The 14,718-nt window shown below is 42.7% G+C and overlaps 1 protein-coding gene across 3 annotated transcripts in view; it reads right to left on the reverse strand.

Moving 5' to 3' along the window:
- ZNF512 (zinc finger protein 512) overlaps positions 1 to 14,701 on the reverse strand; it is a 40,423-nt gene extending 25,722 nt beyond the window's left edge. The window contains exons 1-2 of one of the 3 annotated variants that reach the window (XR_010130028.1): positions 14,291 to 14,431; positions 13,716 to 13,774 (exon numbers count right to left, since the gene is read on the reverse strand). Coding sequence is in view for 2 of the 3 variants with exons in the window: in XM_019021250.3 (XP_018876795.1) it covers positions 13,716 to 13,774; positions 14,291 to 14,320 (89 nt within the window). In the remaining variant the exon portion in view is untranslated. Of the gene's footprint in view, positions 1 to 13,715; positions 13,775 to 14,290 lie in introns of all 3 variants that reach the window. The other 2 variants (XM_019021250.3, XM_019021251.3) reach the window with 2 other exon arrangements.
- Positions 14,702 to 14,718: the final 17 nt, after the last annotated feature.

Consider the following 14,718-nt stretch of genomic DNA (forward strand, 5'->3'; position numbering starts at 1 on the left):
TGGACTCCTAGAACCTCCCTTTTCCAGCTAAATACCTGTGAGGCCTACTTTAGATTTATGGTTCAGAAAGATCCTTCTGGCTGCTCTATGGAGACAGCCCATGGGAGAAAGAGTAAACAAAAGGAAAAAAGTTAACTTGAATTGGCAGATTCAAGATAACACTTTAGATGTAGAGCTAATAAGAATTACACATAGAGAGGTTTGTTTATGACATCAGGGAGTTGGAAGTAACACAGTGACCATCCTTGCAAAATGTGATAGATGCCTACTATGGAATACTGTGCTGCTGTTAGAAGCAATAAACTAATTCTACACATAGAGACACGACCATAACTAAAAAGTATATTGTTGAATGAAAAAAGAAACAAAACAGTATCTCTAGCACAATGTCAGTTCAGCAAGCTAAAAACAAATCCACACATAAAGCAGCTTATTTTAAAGCTTATTTTTTAAAGGAGTCATAAATATTTAAGTGCAAACATCACACTTGTTTATACAGTTTCCTCTAGGAGGGAGGGGATGGAAATGGGGATGAGTAAACATAACAGAGACTGGTTATGTCAGTATGTTACAAACAGGGAAGAATGAGTTTCGGCTCTCCACACATGAGGTCCAATAACACACATTTAATACACAGAAGTCCTGGCTCTGGAGGGGCAGCTAAGCCCACTAAGGCCCACCCCTCCTGCTCACTGGACTCTGTAAAACAAACAAAAACAAGTAAATTATGCAGGGGAGTCAAAGTTGGGAGAAGTGCCCCAAATGGGGTGAGTTTTCCAATTCTGTCTTTTTCCCTCAAGTAAGAATTTGCAATGAGGATGAACCCCACTTGCAGAGCAGCATAGGCAGCTTTAATTCTAGAAACTCCTTTCTTTCTTACCAGGTAAATCAGGAAAAAAGGTCCCTGTGGACCAGAGTTGGGGGACTGGGGGTGGGAGGAATGCTAGAGAGAAAACAGGCAAAAAAAAGAATCTCTTAACTCAATGTATGAATCCAAACAAGTCACAACTTAACCTTAGCCATGAATGTGTGGCATATACCCATACGTACCAGCCTAGCAAAGACTTTGAAAACCAAAATGAGATTTGAACTCTAATGTGACCTAAACCAAAGCAGCAAAAGCTTGGAGAACTGAAATAAGATTGGAAACACCTGCAGAAGTCTCAGACCAGCCCCTAAGCTATTCATGTTTGGGACAGCTCAAATCAACATAGCAAAGACATAAAGAACAGAACCGAGATTTTAACCAATGCCTCCAAAAGCAAGACAGAAGTTTTGGCCTGAACCTGAAGCAGGGTGGCCTGCTAAAACAGAAACGGCAACATTCCCCAGAAGAATTATAATAGGACCCAAAATCTAAACAAAAAGTATTCACAATGATGAGGATAAATTCCAAAATTATGCAACACATAAAGAACCAGGAAAATGTGAGCAATTTTCAAAGGAACAAATGACCAAAACATGCCAGCCACAAAGTGATCCAGATTTTGGGACTATCAAATACTCTCAACAAAAAAGAAATACTTTCTTATAAAGAAAACACACAAGAAATGAAGGAAAAGGTGGGAATCATCAGCAGAAAAAGAAACCATAAAAAAGAACCAAATGAAATCTTAGAACTGAAAAATACAACATCTGAAATAAAAACTCATCAGATAGGTTCAGTAATAGAATGGAGATGACAGAGGAAAGAGTCTGTGAACTTGAAAACCGTTAAATAGAAATTACCCAGTCTCCACTGGGCACAGTGGCTCACGCCTGTAATCCAGCACTTTGGGAGGCCGAGGCAGGCGGATCACAAGGTCAGGAGTTCGAGACCAGCCTGATCAGCATAGTGAAACCCCGTCTCTACTAAAAATACAAAAGAATTAGCCAGGCCTGGTGGTGGGTGCCTGTAATCTCAGCTACTCGGCAGGCTGAGGCAGGAGAGTCGCTTGAACCTGGGAGGCGGAGGCTGCAGTGAGCAGAGATCACGCCGCTGCAGTGAGCAGAGATGGCACCACTGCACTCCAGCCTGGGAGACAGTGCGAGACTCCATCTCAAAAAAAAAAAAAAAAAAAAAAAAAGAAAAGAGAAAAAAACCAGTCTGAAGAACAAAGAGAAAAAGATTGAAAAACATTCAACAAAACCCTAATACCAAAAGTTTTAACTTAAATGTAGTTGTAATCCCAGAGGGAGAGGCGAAAGATACTAATGCAGCTCTCGCTCTCCCTCTCCCTCTCCCCGCTCTCCTCCCTCTCCCTTCTTCGGTCTCCCTCTGTTGCCAAGGCTGGACCGTACTGCCGTGATCTCACCTAGCTACAACCTCCCTACCTCGGGCTCCTGTGATTCTCCTGCCTCGGCCTGCCGAGTGCCTGGGATTGCAGGCACGCGCCGCCACGCCTGACTGGTTTTTGTATTTTTGGTGGAGACGGGGTTTCGCCGTGTTGACAGGGCTGGTCTCCAGCTCCTGACCTCGAGTGATCTGCTCGCCTCCGCCTCCTGAGGTGCTGGGATTGCAGACGGAGTCTCGCTCACTCAATGCTCAATGTTTCCCAGGCTGGAGTGCAGTGGCGTGATCTCGGCTTGCTACAACCTCCACCTCCCAGCCGCCTGCCTTGGCCTCCCAAAGTGCTAAGATTACAGCCTCTGCCCGGCTGCCACCCCATCTAGGAAGTGAGGAGCGTCTCTGCCTGGCTGCCCATCATCTGGGATGGGAGGAGACCCTCTGCCCGGCTGCCCCGTCTGGGAAGTGAGGAGCGCCTCTGCCCGGCCGCCACCCCGTCTAGGAAGTGAGGAGCGTCTCTGCCTGGCCGCCCATCATCTGGGATGTGACCAGCGCCTCTGCCCGGCCGCCCCGTCTGGGAAGTGAGGAGCGCCTCTGCCCGGCCGCCACCCTGTCTGGGAGGTGAGGAGCGTCTCTGCCCAACCGCCACCCCGTCTGGGAGGTGAGGAGCGTCTCTGCCCGGCTGCCACCCCTTCTGGGAGGTGAGGAGCGCCTCTGCCCGGCCACCACCCCGTCTGGGATGTGAGGAGCGCCTCTGCCCGGCCTCCCCGTCTGGGAGGTGAGGAGTGCCTCTGCCCGGCCGCCCCATCTGGGATGTGAGGAGCGCCTCCGCCCGGCCGCCACCCTGTTTAGGAGGTAAGGAGCGCCTCTGCCCAGCCGCCACCCCATCTGCAAACTGAGGAGCGCCTCTGCCCGGCCACCACCCCGTCTGGGATGTGAGGAGCGCCTCTGCCCGGCCTCCCCATCTGGGAGGTGAGGAGTGCCTCTGCCCGGCCGCCCCATCTGGGATGTGAGGAGTGCCTCTGCCCGGCCGCCACCCTGTCTGGGAAGTGAGGAGCGCCTCTGACTGGCCGCTGTGCAATCTTCCAAGTGTGAAGTGACAGCCTTTCTGCAGGTGTACCCAACAGCTCCGAAGAGACAGCGACCATCGAGAATGGGCCATGATGATGATGGCGGTTTTGTCGAAAAGAAAAGGGGGAAATGTGGAGAAAAGAAAGAGATCAGATTGTTACTGTGTCTGTGTAGAAAGAAGTAGACATAGGAGACTCCATTTTGTTCTGTACTAAGAAAAATTCTTCTGCCTTGGGATGCTGTTAATCTATAACCTTACCCCCAACCCCGTGCTCTCTGAAACATGTGCTGTGTCAACTCAGGGTTAAATGGAAAAAAAAAAAAAAAAAAAGAAAGAAAGATACTAAGGCAGAAAAATACATTTGAAAATAAAAGGTGGAAAATCCCCCACATTTGGTCAGATATAAATTTACAGATTCAAGGAGCTCAACAAACACCAAATAGGATAACTCAAAGAAAAACATACCAAGATACATCTTTTTGTTTTGTTTTGAAACACAGTCTTGTTCTGTTCTCCAGGCCAGAGTGCAGTGGCACATGGCTCACTGCAGCTTGGACCTCTCTGGCTCAAGTGATCCTCTCACCTCACCATACCCGAGGAGCTGGAACCACAGGTGCACACCATCATACCCACTAAATTTTTGTGTTTTTTCATAGAGACAGGGTCTTGCTATGTTGCCCAGGCTGGTCCAAAGCACTTTTTTTTTTTTTTTTTTTTTTGAGACAGGGTCTCACTCTGTCACTCAGGCTGGAGTGTAGTGGCTCAAGCGCAGCCTCCACCTCCCAGGCTTAAACAATCCTCCCACCTCAGCCTCCTGAGTAGCTGAGACCACAAGTGTGTGCCACGGTACCCAGCTCATTCTTTTGTGTGTGTGTGTGTGTGTAGAGACAGGGTCTCACTTTGTTGTCCAGGCTGGTATCAAACTCCTGGGATCAAGCAATCTTCCTATCTCAGCCTCCCAAACTGCTGGGATTACAGGCATGAGCCACGGTACCCAACCAAGACACATCTTAATGAAACTATTCAGCCAGGAAGGGGAGGGGAGACATGAGGGAGTGAAGAGAGGAAAAAAAGAAAAAGAATATAAATGTATCAGCCAGGCATGGTGGCTCACGCCTGTAATCCCAGCACTTTGGGAGGCTGAGGCAGGTGGATCACCTGAGGTCAGGAGTTCACGACCAGCTTGACCAACATGGAGAAACCCCGTCTCTACTAAAAATACAAAATTATCTGGGCATGGTGGCACATGCCTGTAATCCCAGCTACTCAGTAGGTTGAAGCAGAAGAATCGCTTGCACCTGGGAGGCAGAGGTTGTGGTGAGCCAAGATCGCGCCATTTGCACTCCAGCCTGGGGAACAAGAGCGAAACTCTGTCTCAAAAAAAAAAAAAAAAAAGGTAAACATGGTAAATTATATGGGTATACTTTACCTCAATAAAAAATAAACTAGGCCGGGGTGGTGGATCACCCCTGTAATCCCAGCACTTTGGGAGGCCAAGGCAGGCAGATCACTTGAGGTCAGGAGTTGGAGACCAGCCTGGCCAATATGGTGAAACCCCACCTCTACTAAAATACAAAAATTAGCTGGGTGTGGTAGCGAGTGCCTGTAGTCCCAGCTACTTGGGAGGCTGAGACAGGAGAATAACTTGAACCTGGGAGGTGGAGGATGCAGTGAGCCGAGATCATGCCACTGCACTCCAGCTGCCTTGGGCTACAGAGCGAGACTCCATCTCAAAAAAAAAAAAAAAAATTTAAAAAAAAAAAAAACTAAGCTGGGTGCAATGGCTCAAGCCTGTAATCCCAGCACTTTACGAGGCTGAGGCAGGCAGATCCCTTGAGCCCAGGAATTCAACAACAGCCTGGGCAACATGGCAAAATCCTACCTCTATTAAAAATACAAAAAATTAGCCAGGTGTGGTGGTGTGCACCTGTAGTCCCAGCTACTCAGCAGGCTGAGGTGGGAGAATCACCTGAGCCCAGGAGGATGAGGCTGCAGTGAGCAGAGGTTGCGCCACTGCATTCCAGCCTGGGCAACGGGAGTTAGGCTCTGTCTCAAAAAAATTGTTTAAATAAATAAGAAACTATTCAAAGCCAAAGATTTTGTTTTAAACTAGAAAGCTTCAGAAAAGTGACATATTACATTACAGGAAATGATTTAAATGACCATGGGTTTCTCAACAGAAACCAAGAATGCCACAAGGCAGTACAGTATCTTTAAAATCGAACCAGCGTAATGGCTCACATTTGTAATCCCAGTACTTTGGGAGGCCAAGGCAGGGGGACTGAGCCCATGAGTTCAAGACCAGCCTGGGCAACATAGCAAGACCTTGTCTCTACAAAAAATAATTTTAAGTCTGGGCGCGGTGGCTCGCGCCTGTAATCCCGACACTTTGGGAGGCCAAGGTGGGCAGATCACAAGGGCAAGAGATCAAGACCATCCTGGCCAACATGGCGAAACCCCATCTCTACTAAAAATACAAAAGCTGGGCGTGGTAGCATGCGCCTGTAGTCCCAGCTACTTGGGAGGCTGAGGCAGGAGAAATGCTTGAACCTAGGAGGCAGAGGTTGCAGTGAGCCGAGATACGCCACTGTGCTCCAGCCTGGTGACAGAGCGAGACTCTGTCTCAAAATAATAATAATAATAATAATTTTAAGAACTTAATTGTACATTTTTAAATAACTAAAAGAGTGTAATTGGATTGTCTATAACACAAAGGATAAATGCTTGAGGGGATGGATATCCCATTCCCCATGATGTGATTTCACATTGTATGCCTGTATTAAAACATCTCATGTACCACATAAATATATATCCTTACTATGTACCCACAAAAATAAAAATAAAAAAATTTTAAAGCAATTATCCAGGTGTGGTGCCATGCAACTATAGTCCCAGCTACTTGGGAGGCTAAAGTGAGAGGATCCCTTGAGCTGAGGAATTTGAGGCTTCAGTGAGCTATGACTGCACCACTGCGCTTCAGCCTTGGCAACAGAGTGAGACCCTGTCTCTAAAAAGAAAAAAGAAAAGGAAAAAGAAATATCTTTAAAATTTTGAGAGAAAAAATTTGTCAACTCAGAATTCTATATTCAGTGAAAATATCCTCAGAAATAAAACTAAGAGAATTCGTTGTAAGCAGACCTGCTCCATATGAAATGCTAAAACAAATGATTCCAGCTGAAGAAAAATAATACCAGAGAGAAACTTGGATTTTTAAGAATGAAGAAAGAGCAACAGAAATGGTAAACAGGCCGGGGTAGATGGCTCACACCTCTGTAATCTCAGCTACTTGGGAGGCTGAGGTGGGAGGATCACTTCAGCCCAGCAAGCAATGAATGTGCCACCAACTCCAGCCTGGGCAACAGAGCAAGACACTGTCTCTTAAAAAAACAAGAGGAGGGGCAGACACTAAGCATTCAAATAATCCAAAAGAAGAAACACAGGAACAAAAAACAAGGGATACAAAAAATAAAAGGGCAGACCTATCCAACCATATCAATAATTAATTTAAATGTTTACAGTCTAAACACTCCAGTTAAAAGTCAGCAAATGACAGAGTAAAATAAAAAGTGATACCCTACTACATGCTACCTACAAGAAGCACACTCTAAAATATAAAGACATCTATAGATTGAAAATAAACAGATGAAAAAACTGTATCATACAATCAGCAAACATAAGGCTGGATAATTGTATCATACAATCAGCAAACATAAGGCTAGAATGACTATTTTAATATCAGATAAAACAGACTTCAAGACAAAGAGTACTGCCAGAGATAAAAAGAGACACTTCATAATGACAAAAGTGTCAAATCATTGGGAAGGCATAATTACCCACTGTATGTGCCTAATAATAGAGCCTCAAAGTACACAAAGCGAAAACTGACAGAATTAAAGGGAAAAATAGACAATTCCACAATCTTAGCAGAAAATTTAAGACCTCCCCCTTTCAACAATTGATAGAACTAGACAAAAATTCAGTAAAAGACATAAATGATCTGAACTGCACTATTAGCCACCTTGCTCTAGTTAACGTTTACACAACACTACATCTAACAACTGCAGGATATATATTCTTTTCAAGTGCACATTATGCATTCATTAAGCTAGATCTTACGCTGGGCCATCAACTTTAACTTTTATTAAAAGGATGAGAATTACACAGTGTATTCTCTGACCACATTGGTATCAACTTAGGAATCAATAATAGGAAGATATCTAAAAACAAAAAACACAAAAAATCCAAATATCTGCAAATTAAATAATCTACTTCTAAATAATTCATAGGTCCAAAATGAAATCACAAATGAAACTTGAAAATATTTTGCACTGAAAAACAACAAAAATATGCATATCAACATTTGTAGGATGCAACTAAAGCAATACTTAGAAAGAAACTTAAAGCTTTAAATGCTTATACTAGAAAAGATGTAAAATCAATGACTTAAGATTTCATCTTAAGATACCTTAAAAGGAAAAGCAAAGTAAACCAAAGAAAAGGTAAGGTAAGAGGAGAAACCCATGAACTAGAAAACAGACAATAGGGGAAATGTGGTTCTTTGAAATGATCACAAAATTGACAACCCTGTAGCTAGACTTAGACTGATCTACAAAAAAAGACACTACAAATAACCAATATCAGAAATGAAAAAGGGGTTATCGCAGATTATGTAGACATTAATAATACACTTTGAATAACTTTATGCTAATCAATGGAAAAATTACAATGAACAAATTTCTTTAAAAATACTACTTACCAAAACTGACACAAGAAGAAACTGGAAATCTAAGTAGCCCTATATCTATTAAATAAACTGAATTTATGAAATCCTTCCCACAGTGAAAACTACAGGCCCATGTAGTTTCACTGCTAAATGCCATTGCAACAGGTTTAAAACAAGATCAAAAGGAAAAAAGCAAAACTGTCCCTACTTGCAGATTATATGATTGTTTACAAAATAAATCCCAAGGAATCTACAAAACAATTACTAGAACTAATAAATTAATTTATGAAGTGTCAGGATACAAGGATAACATACAAAGTCAACTGAATACTTATATACCAGCAACAATCAACTAGAAAATGACATTATAAAAATAATACCATTTACAATTACATCAGAAAAACATAATATACCTGGGAACAAACCTAACAAAAGACGTTCCAGACTTTTAAAAACAATGAAACTACAACACATTGCTGAGAGTAATTAAGAAGACTTAAAGGGGAAAATATAGCATGTTCATAAATCAGAAAACTCAATATTGTTAAAATAGCAATTTTCCCCAAAGGAATCTATAGATTCAATATAATACCAATCAATACTCAGCAAGCTTCTTTTAATAGATATTAGCAACCCAATTCTATACTTCTTATAAAAACGCAAAGAACTGAGAATAACCAAAACAATTTTGAAAAAGAACACTAAAGTTAGAGGACTTACTGATTTCAAGAGTCTAAATAAACATCAGTAGAACAGAATAAGAAGAGTCCAGAAACAGACCTACACATATACATGTCCAAGTGAAGTTTGACAAAGATGCCAAGGCAATTCAGTAGGGAAAGAAAACTCTTTCCAACAACTGGGTATACAAATAGAAAAAAAAGTCAACATTGACCCTTACCATAAAACATTCACAGAAATTAACTCTAAACGAGTCACAGACCTAAATATAAAACCTATAAAACTTCTAGGAGAAAAGACCCCAGAAAATCTTTGCAATTAGGGAGGCAAAAGTTTCTTTTTTTTAACTATTATTATTTCTTAAGACGGAATCTCGCTCTGTCGCCCAGGCTGGAGTGCAGTGGCACCACCTTGACTCGCTACGACCTCCAGAGAGGCAAAGGTTTCTTAAATAGGATACATAAAAGCATGAAATGTAAGAAAAAAATGATAAATGTAAACCTTTTGCTCTTCAAAAGACATCATTAAGAAAATGAAAGACAAACCAGACTGGAAGGAAGTATAACAGACAAACGAGTTGTATTCAGGACAGATTTTCTTAAATACCACAATTCAATAAGATAACCCACTTTTTTTAATGGACAAAAATGTAAACATTTTACAAAAGTAGACACACAAATGGCCAATAAGAAAAGGAACAGATGAAGGCTGGGCGCGGTGGCTCACACCGTTAATCCCAGCACTTTGGGAGGCAAAGGTGGGCAGATCACCTGAGGTTGGGAGTTCGAGACCAGCCTGACCAACATGGAGAAACCCCGTCTCTACTAAAAATATAAAATTAGCCAGGCGTGGCAGCGCATGCCTGTAATCCCAGCTACTCCGGAGGGTGAGGCAGAAGAATCGCTTGAATCTGGGAGGCGGAGGTTGCAGTGAGCCGAGATTGCACCATTGCACTCCAGCCTGGGCAACAAGAGTGAAACTCTGTCTCAAAAAAAATAAAATAAAAAAGAATATGAACAGATGCAAAAAAAATAAAAGATTAAAAAAAAGAATACGAACAGATGCTCAACATTATTATTCATATATGATGAATTAAAAACCACAAATTAGGCCAGGTGTGGTGGCTCAAGCCTGTAATCCCAGCACTTTGGGAGGCCAAGGTGGGCAGAACACTTAAGGTCAGGAGTTCGAGACCAGCCTGGCCAACATGGTGAAATCCCATCTCTACTAAAAATACCAAAATTAGTCAGGTGTGGTGGTGCACACCGGTAATCCCAGCTACTCAGGAGGCTAAGGCAGGAGAATCAGTTGAACCCGGGAGGCAAAGGGTTCGGTGAGCCAGGATCAGGCCACTGCACTCCAGCCTGGGTGACAGAGGGAGACACTGTCTCAAAAAAGGAAAAAAAAAAAAACCCATGAATTAAAACCACAGTGAGATACCACTACACACCCATTAAATTAGCTAAAATTGAAAAGACTGACTCTCATACATTGCTGGTAGGAATGCAAAATAATACCACTTTGGAAAGCAGGTAGTTTCTTAAAAAGCTAAACATACTCCTGCCATATGAATCAACCAACCTAGGATGGTAAATACCATCTTAGATATTGATCAAAAGAAATGAAAGCATTTGTCCACACAAGACTTGTACATGAGTGTTCACAGCAGCCTTATTGTTTGACACCCTAAAACTGAAAATAACTCAAATGTCAATCAAGACAGATGGCTAAACAAATTATGGTATCCATAATGGAATTCTACCCAGCAATAAAAACTATTTTTCATCTCAAAATCATTATTCTGAGTGAAAGAAATCATGAAAAAAATGAGAACATACTGTATGACTTCATTTATATAAAATCCTAGAATATGCAAACCACTGTACAGTGGTGCCCATGGACAGGAGTGGAGGAAGAAATGGCAGAGACATGAACAAACTTTTGAGAGAGATGAAAATGTTTATTATCTTGATTGTGGCAATGGCTTCACGGGTACAGACATACATCAAAGCTGACCATAGTGTACGCTTTAAATATGTGCAGTCTATTGTACTCTAATTATACCTCAATAAAGGTATTTTTAAAAATTAATGGATTGGCAGGCCTCTAAGGCCAAAACCTACCATCCCAAACAATGCTAGAAACACTTGATGGGACAGGCACAGTGGCTCATGCCTGTAATCCTAGCACTTTGGAAGGCCAAGATGGGCGAACTGCCTGAGCTCAGGAGTTCAAGACCAGCCTGGGCAACACTGTGAAACCCCCTCTCTACTAAAATACAAAAACTTAGCAGGGTGCAGCAGTGTGCACCTGTAATCCCAGCTACTCAGGAGGCTGAGGCAGGAGAATTGCTTGAACCCAGGAGGTGGAGGTTGTGGTGAGCCGAGATCATGCCACTGCACTCCAGCCTAGGCGACAGAGCAAGACTCCATCTCCAACAACAACAACAACAACAACAACAACAACAACAAAGACTTGATGGTACCAACAGGCCATTAAGAGCCAAGTCCCATGTAACAACTCTTAGGAAACTCTCCATGTAGGAATTTCTTACTATCAGTGTAGGACTCAGAAATACAGTACCCATATACCCTCTTATGAATAAGCATAAGCATACTGAAAAGGCAACAGTTCATATGATCATAATTAACTCTTGGAGATTAAATCAAGGTGGTTAGGGAATTCCTCCTCCAGGTCTCATGTTTTATTTTTAAAGCACTCAACAAAAAACAATTCTCAAGTATTTTACAATATCTACCCATCAACCCCAGGACATTTGATTATTTGTAAAAAAAAAAACCAGATTAAGCTCAAACTTCCCTTTCCATACATATAACAAGAAAAAGCTTTGTTGTGATACAATGACTATCATAATTGCATTTATTTTATAATTTGTTGCCACCAGTGTGGCAACTCTCAGCTTCTGATCACAAACATAAAAAGTTTAGCCTATTTTCAACTCCTTTCTGATCTACCAAAAATTTTTAAGAGCCCCTAGCTCATTCTTCAATGTGCAAATATTTAGATTTCATTAGAAAAGTACTTTAGTTCATCTCAGTATCCTTTGTAAACTTATTTAATTCTACCCAATCTTTAAAAGCTAGTGTTCTTCATGATTTCCTCCTCTACTCTTCTCTGGTCTCACTTCTCACCATTGACTCTCAAATGTCACAATCTCCTAGGAAGCTAGTTAAAAGTAAAGATTTCCACGCCCTAAACCCAATGATTCCAAATCTGGTTAATGGATGGGGGCCTAATAATCTTATTTTTTAACAATTATCTCTAGGTGACCAAGGTACATACTGAGAAACATTGCTCTAACCACTTTAACTAGAAGAGCTCATTAAAACTCTCAGCTTGTGGAAGAAAACATCATGTTTCCAATTATTTTTTATAGCTGATGATTCCCAATTCTGTATTTCAGACCAGCTCTTCATCTGAGGTCCAAACCTATTTGTTTTTGTTCCAAATGTTGCTCCTCATTCAGAAATTCGTAGTTCTGTGAATTACTCCAAAATTCACCTGATGGCCAAAGCCAGAAACCCATAGACATCCTATCTTCCTTCTCTTACTCACTTCTCATCATCACCACCTGTACATTCCCTATACGTTGTTCCCTACGTATTCCCTGTGTATTGTTCCCACCATAGGCTACATGTTCTTTATTCATCTCTTAGGTTGTCATAATAACCTCTGAACCAGTTTCCCAGTACCCTTCCAAATCCATCCTTCATAATGCTGCCAGAGTGGCCTAAGACCAATATCTGGCTATGTCATTCCCTCATTATCTCTTCCAGGATAAAATCCAAACACTTTAGCATGCCATAACAGGTCCTCCATGGTCTAGCCCCTACTAACCTCTCTAAACGCTCTCCCTGCAATCCCTCATCCCCTATCCCAGACATACAGAACTACTTACTATCCCATTAACTTTTTCCACACGTTCACATGCTGTTCTCTGTTCTGAAAAACCTTTCTCCTTCTCACTAACTGTATGATTCCTCAACTTTCAAGCTTCTACTTAGGAGTGACCTGCTCTGATAAACCTTCCCTTCCAAACTATCACTCCCCTTCCTCAAAGGCTAAATTAAATTCCTACTTAAAAATATTTACTTATTACAATGAACTGTGTTGACCTACTTGCCTATCTCCCCTTCTAGACTGCTAGTTGTTTTTCATGCCTGTATACCTAACCTACTACAGAACTGGCACACAGCAAACATGTAGTAAATGTCACCTGAATGAATGAATCCATTTAATGTCTAGTTAACAAGAATGTTTTCTTTTGTATTAACCATGGAAAAACTAAGCACCTTCAGTGTACTAAATAATAAACCAGTCTTACAGACAAGTAGTTTAAAAATACAAGGATTTCTTACGGCCATTTTTATCATCCATCCCAAGTTCATCAATGTATTTATGAGCACGAATTTCATGTCTGGAGAAATACAGAATTACCACTGAGTCTTTGGTTCCATTTTTATTACAATTTGTACTTTTTTTTTGCAAGCTAGGTTTTTCTCCCACACACTAGACTTAGACCTACACTGTCCAATCCGATAGCCACTAGCTACAGGTGGCTATTTAAACTTAGTTAAAATTAAATAAAATTTAAAATTCAATCCCTCAGTCGCACTAGCCACATTTCAAGCGCTCAAAAGGCGTACGGGGCTAGTAGCTATGATACTAGACAGTGCAGATACAGAACATTTTCGTCACAAGAAGTTCTACTGGACAGCGCTGGCCACAAAATCACAAAAGAACCTTAGAAAAACCTCACTCACTTGGCAAATAAAATTTAAAATTCAGTCCCTCAGTTGCACTAGCCACATTTCAACTGCTCAAAATCCACACCGGGTTAGTGGCTATGATACTGGACAATGCAGATACAGAACATTTTCATCACAGGAAGAAGTTCTACTGGTCAGCGCTGGTGACACAATCATAAAAGGACCTTAGAAAACCTCACTTACTTCTTAGCTCCCACGATCCTCGTGCTCCTCTGCTGCTTAAAGGTTGTGGGTCCCGAAGTCTAGCAAATCACAAGCACACGAGTGAGTGCTAGGGACCTCTGAACCTCGACCACAAAAAGACGAATTCCCCTATGCCCAGAAGAAATGAAGTTCTCCCGGGGCAACCACCTCAAACACAAGAAGGCAACACCTTTTAGGAAAAATATGCTGTCCTATCTTCCAGCAGTGCAAAGGCGGGTAACAATACCAGAGCCTTCGTCTTCCCCCATTCTCAAAGCCCTGTCCCAGGCTCTAAAAGGGAGGCCAAAAGAAAAGACAACGGATATGAGAGACATTGGGGATGTAAAAGGAATAGAAACTAATGGTAATGTGGCGAGGAATTAAATCCAAGGAGGTGGGGAACAGGCAGCAGAACGTGGGTAAAGAAAAACGGGACAGGTGATCTGATCTAGAAGGGTGGGGCCTACGATGGCCTCTGATAAAACCAACTCAGCATGGGACAAAAGCGAGGGACCGCGTGTTCCGGGCTCGACAGCGCTACCTCTAAAGCATAACGGTCAAACCAAGAAACTCACGGCGGGTACAGCACCGAGTCTGGAAGACATCACTCCCTCTCCACGCCTAACAATTTCACCCAAGGGCTCCGGCCAGACCAACGCCACTTCCGCTCTCCTCTCCCGGATGTGGGCTCGGCTCCGCCTAGCCCTCTTCTGAACTTCTACTTCCGCCTAGCAGCTTCCGAGGGGGCTGCGGCCGGAGCGAGTCACGTGATGAGTCACCCTCCGATTCCTCTGAGACCCCGCCCCACTGGGATCGCGACGCGGGACCCGGGAACCTATGGGTGGGGTCTGGAGTGAAGGGGCGGAGCTTGGAGCCTCGGCCGGGCCTCAAAATCCCTGGCTCTCATTCCGAATCTTTGCACAACTCCTCGTGTCCCTCCAGCCTGCCTTCCCCATCCACCCGCCCAGTGGTCTCAGTCCAGATGCACAGGAAGATCATTTAC

This window comes from Gorilla gorilla, chromosome 12 (assembly GCF_029281585.2).
Source record: "Gorilla gorilla gorilla isolate KB3781 chromosome 12, NHGRI_mGorGor1-v2.1_pri, whole genome shotgun sequence".
Lineage (NCBI taxonomy): Eukaryota > Metazoa > Chordata > Mammalia > Primates > Hominidae > Gorilla > Gorilla gorilla.